The 12,715-nt window shown below is 37.3% G+C and overlaps 1 protein-coding gene across 1 annotated transcript in view; it reads right to left on the bottom strand.

The window, feature by feature from the left end:
* Nucleotides 1-1,265: 1,265 nt before the first annotated feature.
* The window catches only part of AMACR (alpha-methylacyl-CoA racemase), a 17,612-nt gene continuing 6,162 nt past the window's right edge, over nt 1,266-12,715 (bottom strand). Inside the window, exons 4-5 of the mRNA XM_014310066.2 lie at nt 10,242-10,428; nt 1,266-2,067 (exon numbers count right to left, since the gene is read on the bottom strand). Coding sequence (XP_014165541.1) covers nt 1,658-2,067; nt 10,242-10,428 — 597 coding nt within the window. The 3' untranslated portion in view covers nt 1,266-1,657. The remainder of the gene's footprint in view (nt 2,068-10,241; nt 10,429-12,715) is intronic.

Below are 12,715 nucleotides of genomic sequence, written 5' to 3'. Positions count from 1 at the left end.
CTAACCTGGGGGGAAAAAATCTGTTTCTCTCTGGAAGAGGATTTCAAGGGACTTCATAACAATGAGTAAGTGAACCTATCCATTGCCCTGGACCCTTAGAGGCAGATATTACGCTTGGCAGGAATCTGTCAAGCAGCAACTGATGAGTACTTTTTTGTATGTGCTGTGTACTACCCTCAAAATAACTGATTATTTCTTGGCTTCTGAAAACAGAGAGTATCAGAATTACTTAGAAGAGGGTTTTTTAAACAGTCTTACTTGCCAGGGGAAGGCCTTAAAAGAAACCTGTATTGACCTTACTCAAACTGTACCTTTCAGGTTAGCCACCTGAGGCAGGCAGCTGATCCAAACTACCCTGAAGAAACACAAGGTTTTAAATTGACATCAGTAATTCTGGTTTCAGAACTTATCCATGAGGGACATCACATTTGACAACACTGATTTTTCTCCAACACAATCAGATATATCTGGGACTAAGAAACTTGTCAAGCCCTATGGCAACTGTGTATAATGTTCAGTAGCTTACACTAGACTATCAGCCAAGTGTTTTTGCTGATGATTTGGACAACTTGCCAGGACCTACTAGATAATTCTTGCTTCCAGGCTGTGGTTTATGTAGTAGAATGTAAAAGGTTTTCTTATGGTAATAATGTTGACATTTTTGCCACAACACATTATGATGCCCAGACCCAGACATTTTAACATTAAAATGGGTTAAAGTATAGCTCAGCTTTGGAACCTTTGTAACCAACAAACCAAACTTCAAAATTATCAAAACACCCAACCCTTCATGTCATAACTCCTCACACATTGGACAATACTGTAGTAATGCCATATAATTTATTCTTTTTAAAAGCGTATTTTATTTTGTCTTAAAAGAGATGGTTTCAAATGAAAGTTTAAGTTTGAAGGAAATGAAAACCAAATAATCATTGTTTAAAACCTGCACAGCAAAGTTGCCTACCATTTTTCCATAAGGAGAGAAAAGGATTATTAGTTGGCAGATATTTTAAAAACAAAAAAGTTTGATTCTGAATTTAGTTTCTAGCCAAGGTGATATTCCAAATGTAATATATAATAAGGAGACTGCAATGAGAAAATGCAGTCAGGCTGTTAAATAGATCAGCTTTGAGATAATAGCTCTGCAACAGCTCATGAATGAATAGCATTAGTTAGACCACAGTTTCAGCATGATAAAGCAAATTAATATGAAAAATCGATTAAAAAATCCCTTCTAATTCACGAATAAACAACACAATCACTCATTTAAGAAGAATATAACTATATTTTATTAAAATAATTGCTTTCAAGTAATTAAACATGTATTACAAATCAATGGTGTAACCAAGAATTAAAATAATCAAATCAAAGGATAGAGTATTTAAACAACATTCTGAGAGTTTACAGGTGTTCACCAAGTAAACTGTGTCGATCTTCAGAACACAACTATAGTATCATTCTAGATAACAGATCATCCAGGTACACAAGTACACAAGTCTCACTGTTTCCAAATTAAATTTAAAATGTCAACAACTTTAAAAATATAAATTACTTAAAATCAATATTATGCCAACATTTACTTGTCATATAGTTCAATTTTAAAGCATAAAAGCTTACAGTATCAGCCTGAAATTTATCTCATATGCATAGTCAGAGATTATAAACTAGCTTTTAGGTCCTTGATTTCTATTGTTTTATCAGAATGAAGTTTAGCAATCTCTTGCTTAGTAAACCCATATTCTAGAAGTATCTCTTCTGTGTGCTCTCCTACAAAAGGATCTCTTTTACAGGATGGAACAGCAGGAGTCCTTGATAGAACAGGAGCAGGTCTAGGACTTATTTCTCCCGGATCATTTTTGATAAAAGAACTTCTTTCCTTGTTATGCTGATGTGAGGCAGCATCCTCGAAGGACAAAACAGGGGTCACACAGGCATCAGTGCTATCGAATATGCTGCACCACTCAGCCTGTGTCTTCTGCGCAAATATGGATGCAAATTTTTTCTTCATTTCAGGCCAGTTGGAGGAACTCATCTGAGCAGGGAGTTCATCTAAATTTAGCCCAAGACCTGAAAGGAGAAAAGCAAAGTTTAACTATAGTACAGCTTAGATAATTCACTAAGTTCTTCTCACAACTAAGTGTGTTCCTGAAGAAGATAATATTTTGCAGGCAATACTAAAGTAATTTCAAACTTTATTTGGGTATCTGTGCAGGGCAAGGAGCAGAAGAATAAAATGTTCTATGATACTTGCAATTAGACTAAACTGCATCAGCTACAGCCTTTTAAGTACATATCTATAATAAACACTTATTTCCATGAACACTTCGCAGAAGCAGCAGCTGTCTCAAGGTAATAATGTCCTGAGAAAAGCTTGATAATAGGTATCATATTCTCTACCTGGCACTAGCAACGCAGAAATCTGCTGAATGGATCCTGTACTATTAGGACACACAAGACAGATGACAGATTTTGGACCTGGTTAGCATAAGAGTGACCTGCTTCTTCACTCCACTGTCCAAAGAGGCTCCATCTCCTGCTCCCTCTGCTCCAGCTCACTTCCCAGGTTCCAATTCCCTCAGCCCTTTCACTCACTAACTGCTCAATAACCCTGCTTTCCATCTCTGTTGCAAGGACCATCCAGGTAAGCACTAAGCACATCCCTTCTGAGACACCAGGGCAGAGCATGGGCACACAGGCCTTGTAATGACAATTTCCTGAACTAGGCAAGTCCTAGGTCTATCCATGAACTAAGCATCCCTTCTCACTGGGGAGCTTACAGCTCTTCGGTGCTGCCAGCTTCCAATACGTCTTTCTCTTCTCACGGATTCTGCTCTCTCTAGTCTCTGCTCTTTAATTCCGCTGCTTCAAGGAGATGCAAGAATTTTTATCACTTATTGTAGAGATTATCTCAAAAAGGAGGTAAAAAACAAGGAAGAGAAAAGGCAATTGAACTACAGTTTCAAAACTGAGATAATACAGAGGTATAAGGAGAATATATGATACTGAATAGAAATCAGAAGTGACATACTGATGGCTGTTCTAACAGTCACATTTTGAAATTCAGGAGCATGAACACAGCAGGAAAAATTCAGAAAAAGCAGGGATACAAAAGAAGCTAATTTGAGAAATCCGAAAGACTAGAAAACAACTATCATCATAATGCTTCAAAGTAACAAAAAAAAATGAGCTTCTTAGAAAACAGCAGTTCGCTGTAAAAGGCAAAGGAAATGTAGAGCTCTTCAAAATCAAATTCTGACCATTCTTTTTTATATCGTTGATTATCTAGTATCAGACTAACAACTTACAGGCTTGGGTAATAGAGGGCTGTTTGCAGGCAGAATTTACGCAGACCTCCTCTTGTCTTTAGTTGTAGATAGGCAGAAAACACCTAAAATATCTTGTCTTTCTATGGCTTCCTTACCACTGAGTGAGGTAGATATATTGCTGCTTAAACATACAGGGGAGAAGAAACGGAGATAATTCCTTTTCTTCTGCTCCCTAAGTTCTTTCTCTCCATTCATAATCTGTACAATATACACTTGGGGCTCACAGTGCCCCCCACCCAGTTTAACTCAATATTTAAGAATTTCACTGTTGATCACAAGATTATTAAATATAGTTTTGAAAACGAATACATGCTTTGAAATTGCACTTTGGTACTTCAAAGGAAAAAACACAGAAATTGCCAGTCTCCAGACTCAGAAACACAGCCTTGCAGTTGTTAACTCTCAGAAGAAATTCATCACAGTCAAAGACAAAATAAGTATTCTCACATCTTATTAGAGATGCCTGTGGATACCAGGATAAATGATACTACAAATGATCAGCCCTTATGGTTTTATCAAGCCATGTACAGCTTAAATCACTGAACTTACACTCTTGTGTCCATAACCATTCATGTAATCCTAAAAATGAGATCAGCTTAAGGTAACTCACACTGGTTGAATATCATGATCAAATAAAAGCTAGCAGTATTTTCAAAATTAATTTTATTATCAGTTTTCAAAGTCTTCTAGCAGAGACTTACAGTGCAGTATAGTTTACTTATGAACTATGAGGTGAGGCAAATTTATCTTCCACAAAAGGAAAGTAAATACTCACTACCTGAGCTTCTGTCTCAAAGCATGAAATCTTGTCAAGTGGAAACTTTGTTTCACCGTACTCATTTTCTTATTAAGTATGGTTTGGTTTCTAGCAGCCAGTCCAACATGAGTAGAGCTCTACCATTATCCCATTACACAATTATTTTTGATGATTGTGGCAGATGGGAAGTTGGCTGAGCCTCACTGCACATTCTCTGGCAAACTGGAACAATATGCAGAACCTGGAATTTAATATTACATGCTCATTTTCTGCTTACCACTGAAGACTTCAGCTTTAAACAGGATGAACTGAGAGCATTTAAGCACTATAGCTTCTCATTTTCTAGCTTGTGCTCACCATTTGTGGTGCAGATGAGCAGTATCAGAGCAGGAGTGACTGACTCAACAAGGAAACTATTACATGGCACATAATTGTCTGGGATACCACAGGAGCACAGACTTCACTCGGTGTAATCAAAAGCAAAGTATCTTTTACACAGAATACCTTATAAAGCAATCATGACTTAGTTCCAAGTCTTTTTGTTTAAATTTTAATTTAGGAGTTTTTGTATGGAAAAGCCTAGTCAACCTACTTTAGTATGCCTTGAAATTATTTTTGAAAAATGAAAATTTGTCTCCCTATAATGATGTAGCTTTAAATCTCCTTCAAATGCTATAGCTTTATTGACATATATCCCCCACATTGTTTATTGATGGAGCAAGCTGAAATCTCTATTTCTAGAGAACTTCTTAGACAAACTCTAGTAAAATCAGGCACTGATTTCAAGAGAAAGAAACCAGCAAAATTTATTAGACAAATCAGTGAAGCTGCTTTGGTATGTCAGAAATTCAAACAGTTTTTCTATATTATTTCAGTCATACTATTTTAAAAGCAGAGTTTTGTTCAGGATTTTCTTGGTTTAACTTGCTAATTTTCTTTTCAAAAATGTATGGTCATAGCAGAGTCATTTTGAAATTATGTTGTCGTAACATGACTGAATAAAATCATCTAGCATAGGAGACCTTAATTTTGGCCTAAACAACAGCTGCAAGGTGAAGGCCATTGTTCCTTTTCTGACTAAATAAAATTTGTTCTCAGTGTGAGAGGGAATTGAATTTCAGAATATCCCATATTTCAGAAGAAAGTAGTGAATTTTCATTAAACTTACTAAGTAAAGTTTTTTCTCTGATCAAGGTTTCAGAAACTTAAGAATTTTTTAGGAAGTGACAGTTGATCAGGCCTACAGTACTATCAGGCCTCACTGCAAATGCATCCATAGCAGTACTCGCAGCTGACACACTCAATTACCACAATTGCAAATGTTTTGATGCAGCAGGAGTCTGGCCCGCTACAGTATTTGTACAATGTTTAAGGCTTATCATAAAAAATAAATTAAAACAAAGCAAAACATAACATTATGTATAGCTGAGTCTAAAACATAATGAGGAAATTGTTTGCCCATGTTGAATGTCTCAATAACAATGTGATATTGCACTCAGTATATCAGCAGATTTTAATACAGTACACAATACTTAACCAATCACAAAATGGAGAGTCCGGTGGAAATCCTTCATAATGATGTAAACTATGTTTTTTAATGGCTTCTTAATTTTTTCCTTCTCTTTTTTTAAACAGAAGTAATACAAACAGGAATACTGAAAAGTAGTATGAAAGGGGTACTATAGAGTAGGAACTGAAGTTCAGTACTTCAGTGACTGTCAGTGCCTTCCACATCAATGTAAGTGGACACTAAGCTCACCTTGTGTAACTGACTTTACACCATGTAACTCAGAATCAAACCTTTACTCTCACCTGCTCCACAGTGTTTACTGTGTTCTTCACACCCCTTGTGGCCTGGCTGCAGCAGGATTAAGCACCTCTTGCTAAAAAACAGAACAAACCTGCAGACGCAATTCACAGGCCAGCTGAAAGACATACTGGTCTCTTTCTGTTGAAAGATTAAGGCTTAGCAGCAAATGTTTCTTCTATCAGATTTTTCAACAGATGCCAAGGCATTTTAGCTATTTATTGTCTGATTTTTGTAGTAATAAAATTAATACCAGCAAAAGGCCTACAGCTTGTCTGTTAATAGCAAATAGTCAATAGTGAGCTCAAAATACTTTTCTACTTCATCTGTTTTACATAGCTTCAGTTTCTCATAAAGCCTTTTGAAATTTATTTAATTAATAAATTTCTGGCAATTTCTGGCAATTGTCCCCGCTGAGCACAATCCACAAAGCCAACAATATTCTCAAACTAATGTGCTCTATTTTCTTAAATTTAGTTTCCCTCTGCAGCCTCCTTAAGAACTTTCCTCACCGTGTCATTAACTGCACTTGGTCCAGCACTGGGTTCCTGCAGGAACTCTGCAGGGAAACACTGAACTAAACCAAAACCAAAAGGAAATCAGTTCTGCTTTGGCTAAGCAGAATTCTGCAAGCAGAGACAAATCCTTCAGACATCACACTCATTTCTCAATTCTGCAGTCTTCAAATCTCCAACTGACATCTGCAACACCCATATCCTTGTACTCTCATTCTATGGGAGTAGCAAAACTAATCTACCCTCTGAATATGGACAAAGAGACATCAAGTGGTTTTTGAATATATTTTATCTGGAACAGCACCAAACTGCTCACCAGCAGAAGTGAGCAGAAATATGGAGAAAAGCTATGAAATGAAATTAAGTAAATTGCAACTGGACCATACCATTAAACCCACTTCAAAGGTGGAGTTAATGCCTGGAACAGATGACTCAGCCTAAGTCAAAGATCCTCAGATTTGTGAAAAAGCAATACAGTTCTCACAGGCACTTTTCCCTATAATATTCAAAGGCTTAAATTCTGAATTTAATTTCTGCAATAGGTATCTCAGAAAGGAAACAATCCCTAAGTCACAAGAAGGTTCTGCTGTTCTAATTTAGTGAATTATTGCTTCAGAAAGACTTAAATCCTAAGTACTGAAAGGAATAAATATTTCCTATGTGAAAATCTGAACAGATCAGGATATGCACCTCAAACAAAATAACAAAAAGACCAGTTGCTTTAAATTCAATATTGTGAGAAAATCTTGAGTTTGGTCATTTACTTTAAACAACAAACTTTTACAAAATAAACAAAGGAAACTCACTGAGTGTAAACGAGCAAAGATAGTGAAACAACTAATGGCAAAACCCAAAATTTCCTCAAAGACTGCAGCATATATGTTGGATTTTTTAAATATGGCAGCAACAGACTGAAACACATGCAACAATGACTGCAGTTGTCTTCTTATAAGTGGATACACACTAGTTTTTTATTGCTGGAATAACTATTTTTGAAACCTCAGATGTTAAAATCAAGCAACTTCTCTGCACTGTAAACATAAGCAGTACTTTCAAACACGGAAATGAAGTTGTCCAGTGTGGATGTCCCAACATAAGCAGAAGAATTCACAGATGCTCTAACTTTAAACTCTAAATTTCTGAGAAACAACTAAAAGAAAACCAGAATTGTAGCACTTTCCTCAGTAAAGAGTCATCTAAAGAAGACAGAGACCATCAGTGACCATGTTATATGACCTGGCCACTGGTCTCATCCATCACAGGCTTATCTTTAGATAACCTGGCTGAGAGAGAAAAGCCCAAGTCTTGCCCCATGATCAATAAAAGGCAGGACTGTCCAGAAGAAGTTGACAGAGAAAGTCACAAACAGAACCACGCCCCATTGCAGAATTTTGGTGCTTTTTGAACACGTACAGATTCCATCCCAGTCCTACAGCTTAACTGTGATTCAACATAGTCTCCAAAGAACAAAATACTGCAGGCCATGAATACTGCAGGTCAGTGCTTGATCACTTAAGCCAAGCATATGGGTATTTGAGTATGCAGCCTTATTTTTTTCTCATTTGCTTTGTACTTAATACAAGCATTCTCCCTGAGGATATTTATTGGAATTCCAAATTACCCAACTCCCAGGGCAAGGGCTTGCATTTTATTTTGCTACAGTTTTATATTTACTTCTGTTCTTCAACCACCAGGCAAGCAAGAAAACCTCAGGGGATTGGATGAGAAAAATATTTCCAAGAACTGCAAATAATCAATGTGGAATGATCAACTACACTTTCCTTTTCAAGATCAAGTTGCTTACAAATTGAGTTCACAAACAAGTTATTCTCAGGACAATGAGAGACAAAAAAAGCATCATCCTCTTCAGCCAAGAAAGAGGCATTTCCAAACTTGACATTTGATCTGTCCAACATAATGCTGGACATGTCCCTGAGTCACTCCAGGAGCCTTCCTCATGTATTTCACATAGCAGCATGCCCCAGTTTAGATATTCCACACAACTGTATGGACATTTTTAAGAGAAGCAGCCATTCACAGCTACAGCTGTGCAAGAACCTGGGGAGCACCACAGGCTGCAAGAGATAAAGCCAAAGAATAAAGAACAAGCGCTCTTTGGGATCCTGCTCACCAAAGGCATACCCCACCTTACAACTCCATAACACAAGAAATACAAGAGCTGCAGATGAGAACAACTGCTCGCCCTCAACTGCCCAATGCCCACCCAGTCCCTGAGCAGCGGCCACCCACCAATCTCCCTTCCAGTTTTATTTCCAAGCATCATTTCCTGTGGTGCAGAAAGTCCCTCTGGTCAGCTGGGGTCAGTTGTGCTGGCTGTGATCCCTTCCCATTTCTTTTCTTGTGCATTCCCAGCCCTCTCACTGGCACAGTGGGGTGAGGGGGAGGAAAGTTCTCAGTGCTGTGCAAGAGCTGCTCACCAGTTACTGAAACATCCCTGTGTAATGGCACTGCTTCCAGCACAAACACAAACCACAGCCCCCTGCTAGCTACTGTGAAGAAATTCAGCTCTATCCCAGGCAAAACCAGTACAAATTGTAGCATGGATACAATTCAAGAAATGCTACAATTCAAGGAATAATCAGGGGGAAAGAGACTGGGCAAGAAAAAGGAACTACTCCCCTGGCACGCTCACTGACTGGCCACATGAGCCGTACATGGAATAATGTGGTTCACAAAACACTGGGTACACCCACTTCAGGAATCCTTTGCTGACATTCCTTGAACTCATCAACCAACACTAAAACTAAATTGAGAACTTCTTATAGCCTTCATATTCTGTGCAATGAAGAAAGAATAAATACTAAATTCTTTAATGAATTTTTTATATTTTCACAAATTCTGTATGGAAAGCATGGCAATATACCAGAGAAGCACAACAGAAAAAAAAAATTAATTAAATAACCAATAAGAAGCTAAGAGTCCATATGATAAAAGGGTTGAAGCACACAATGAGTTCAGCAATAAAGACGCACGTGAACATTTGTTTTAATTTCATACAGTTAAATATTTTGCATAACCCCTTCAAATTTCTTGAAAAGAAAAATCATGACTTATGGTCATATTTAAAGAGCCTTAGTCAAATATAAATATTATATCCACAGCTAGATACTAAAAGCAGTCTAAAATTGTGTGGTGGAAAGTAATTATTTAAGCAGAATTAGTTTCTACATGAATTTTTTCTATCACAAATACTACAAACTACTTCCGGTGAATATTCCTTTGTGAAACAATTTAAATAGGATTTATTTTTAATTATAGTACAAATAATGAAATTGCTTGAAATTCTATTTGCAATTGCAAAGAGTCTGTTTAAAGTATGATAATAATTTTTAAAAGTGATTTGCAGAACAAGTTTTTTAGTGCTTCAGTGACATCACGAACTACCATTAGAATAACTCCAAAAGGAAACTTGCAATTTAAGTGTAGTTGCTGGGGGTGAAAAGGAAATAAATCAATGGCTAGAAGAAGAAAGTCAATTAAACTGTTACTCAACTACCCAACCAGATTCAGGAAGTGTTTGGTTTTTACAAAGAAATCACATTTCCCGTTTCTTAGGAAGAAGTTTTTTACTGAAAGGGTGATAAAGTACTGGAATGGTCTGCCTGGGGAGTTGGTGGAGTCACCATCCCTGGATGTGTTTAAAAAAAAGACTGGATGTGGCACTCAGTGCCATGGATAGTTGAGGCTGAAAGGCATGGGTTGGACTCGATGATCTGGAAAGTCTGTGAACCACACATCATGAATCAAAACCAACTGTAAAAGAATTCACTCAATCATGCTTTGCTGTAATAAAACAATTGCTCCAACTTACTCACCTTTTATTAACTGGTTATAAAATTTAGGCTCAATGGCACCAACAGCCATGAATTTTCCATCAGAGGTCCTGTAGGTTTCATAAAAAGGTGCACCGCTATCTAGCAGGTTTTCACCTCGAGGTTGGCTCCAAAGTCCCAAATTTTGTGACTTCCACAGGAAAGAACTTAGGTATGCTACTCCTTCTACCTTGAAGATTTAGAGGGAAAAAAAAGTTCCAGTAAATTAGTTAGCATGTTACCTAAATTCTGTATAAAACAAAGCAACAAAAAGCTATTACCAGTTCTGCCTTTTGCTAAGATTTTTAATGACAGAACCTCTGGTAAGGTTCTGTCATTAACCATTTCTTTAAATTTTCAATTACTGTTTACACTGCATATGTGAAATCATCTAGAACTAGAGAATAAGTAAGAACATAAATGTAGTCAGGCAGCTTCACATGGACAACACACCTCCAATGCACAAAGCTTCCCCATTTAGCAAGTTCAGAGAATGAGTGAGTAATTTCAAGATGGGACAAGCTTCTTGCCTCTATACAACATTAAGCATCAGACAGCTATCAACACCTTCTAAACCTCTTGAAACAGGGTATCTGTACCATTCCCATAAATAACAAATTTTTATCTCCTTTAAATATACTGATTAGAGGAAGACTGCTATTTTTAGCAGAAAATTTGAAGGAAATAAAATAAAATCCCCAACACTAAGTTAAAACAAAAACTACTCTCCCACTTCATCACTGGCAGCTACACACACACAGCAACAGAATCTCTACATAGATAAGACTTTGATGAATACAGTGCTAGGATTAATCCCATTCCAAATTGCTCCTCAAAATTTTGTCTTTGTGCAGTACACCTAGATGAAAATTCAGTTTATTCACCTTTTCAATAACTACCAAGATTGTACTAGTCTTTCAAAAAAATGACATCCTACAGTTTTGCTCATCAGCACAACTAGTTTTCTTTCAAATGCATTGAAATTACTGTAAGCAATGATAAGCCAGTTAATAGTGTATGGCCTGAAACATACCAGTAGAACAGATTAAAACCTGAGCTGTATTATTCTGAGTATCACTTCATTCATGCATTTTCAGCTGCATGAAACTAACCTAATACTGTCTATAGAGAAAAGCATAGATATTGTACCAAAAAAAAAAAAGGCTACTAAATTTTCATGCAGAAAGATCTATTACTTTATACCTTTCTATGCAAAAATTTAAAACCTGCAAATTGCTGAAGCATGCAGTAAAGAGAGCTTCTTCATTTAATGTGTGTTACTTGGGCTCTGCTTCAAGGATAGGAATACTTCTATCCGCACTGTCACATGTTAAAGTCAATTAAAGTACTTTCATATGAGAAAATACTGCGTACCTTCATCTACATATCAGCAAAATTATTGCAAGGATGTTAAAATAAAGTTTGTTTTACTAATGACCTGATCTTGCACTGCTCATATTAACAAAAAATAATATTACACAAAAAGCACTGAAAGTAAGGATAATAAAAGATGGGGAAAATATTACAATAAGTCCTAATTGAAAATTAGATTTTGGTGCTGACAAAAATTCTTAGTCAGCAGCTGTACAATACCTATGTGCTACTTACCCAGGAAATACTTAAAATAAAACAGCACATCTGGTTTTGACTGGTATAGGGAGTTCAGAAATATCCCTGTCTGGGCAACTGGACAGCTAGGTTCTGCCTGAGGCCCACCACAATTCAGAGATAAGTAAAAAAAGTGTCTTAACATCTGCACCAAACTTCCAAAGGCATGTAAAAATAACATCACACACTCATGAATGTGGTCACTTTCTTTTACAACATGAAAAGGGTAACACGGAGAGACTCCACTTAAGTCTAATTGCAGAATGATTATAGTAAGAGTTATGTGTTTCATGTCTCCCTCACATTAGAGAACATCTGCAGTCTCTGAAGCAGGCATGAAAATCCAGAGGCATCACCCTAATGGGTGACTTGTCTGCTCCGCAAGCCTTCTGTTCTTTCCACAGACTGGTAACAGCTCAAACAAAAGTGGGAATGAATCCACACCAAGCTAAACTACCCTCGTGACTGATGAAGGCTTCTAGGATGTGGGAATTTTGGTTTTGAGTACCTCCAGGCTGAGAAAAACCTGGAACCTCAGTCTTCTGTTGCATTGATAAACGCTCCTGCCATGAGACTATTATACAAGCTATCACTACCAGCATGCTTTCCTGTGGCTGTCTTTTCACAAAGAGTGAGTTATGCTCAGTCAGATGCCCACCATCAGCAGAAGGTTCTGTGGCTGAAACTCTAGTGAACCACAGCTGTGGGCCTGACTCACATGCCTCTGTTCCAGTGTGGTGCAAGAACGCAGAGGTACAATTCTGCCTACTGTGTCACATCAGAGTGTTCACTCCACGTGGCAACTATCTGGCTTCCTGTAAGACAGTCATGATCCCTACAGGGTCAATGAGAAGGGACAGCAACCAGCA

Source organism: Geospiza fortis, unplaced genomic scaffold, assembly GCF_000277835.1.
Source record: "Geospiza fortis unplaced genomic scaffold, GeoFor_1.0 scaffold174, whole genome shotgun sequence".
In the NCBI taxonomy this organism is placed as follows: Eukaryota; Metazoa; Chordata; class Aves; order Passeriformes; family Thraupidae; genus Geospiza; species Geospiza fortis.
This window is presented reverse-complemented; position numbering and strand designations above follow the sequence as displayed.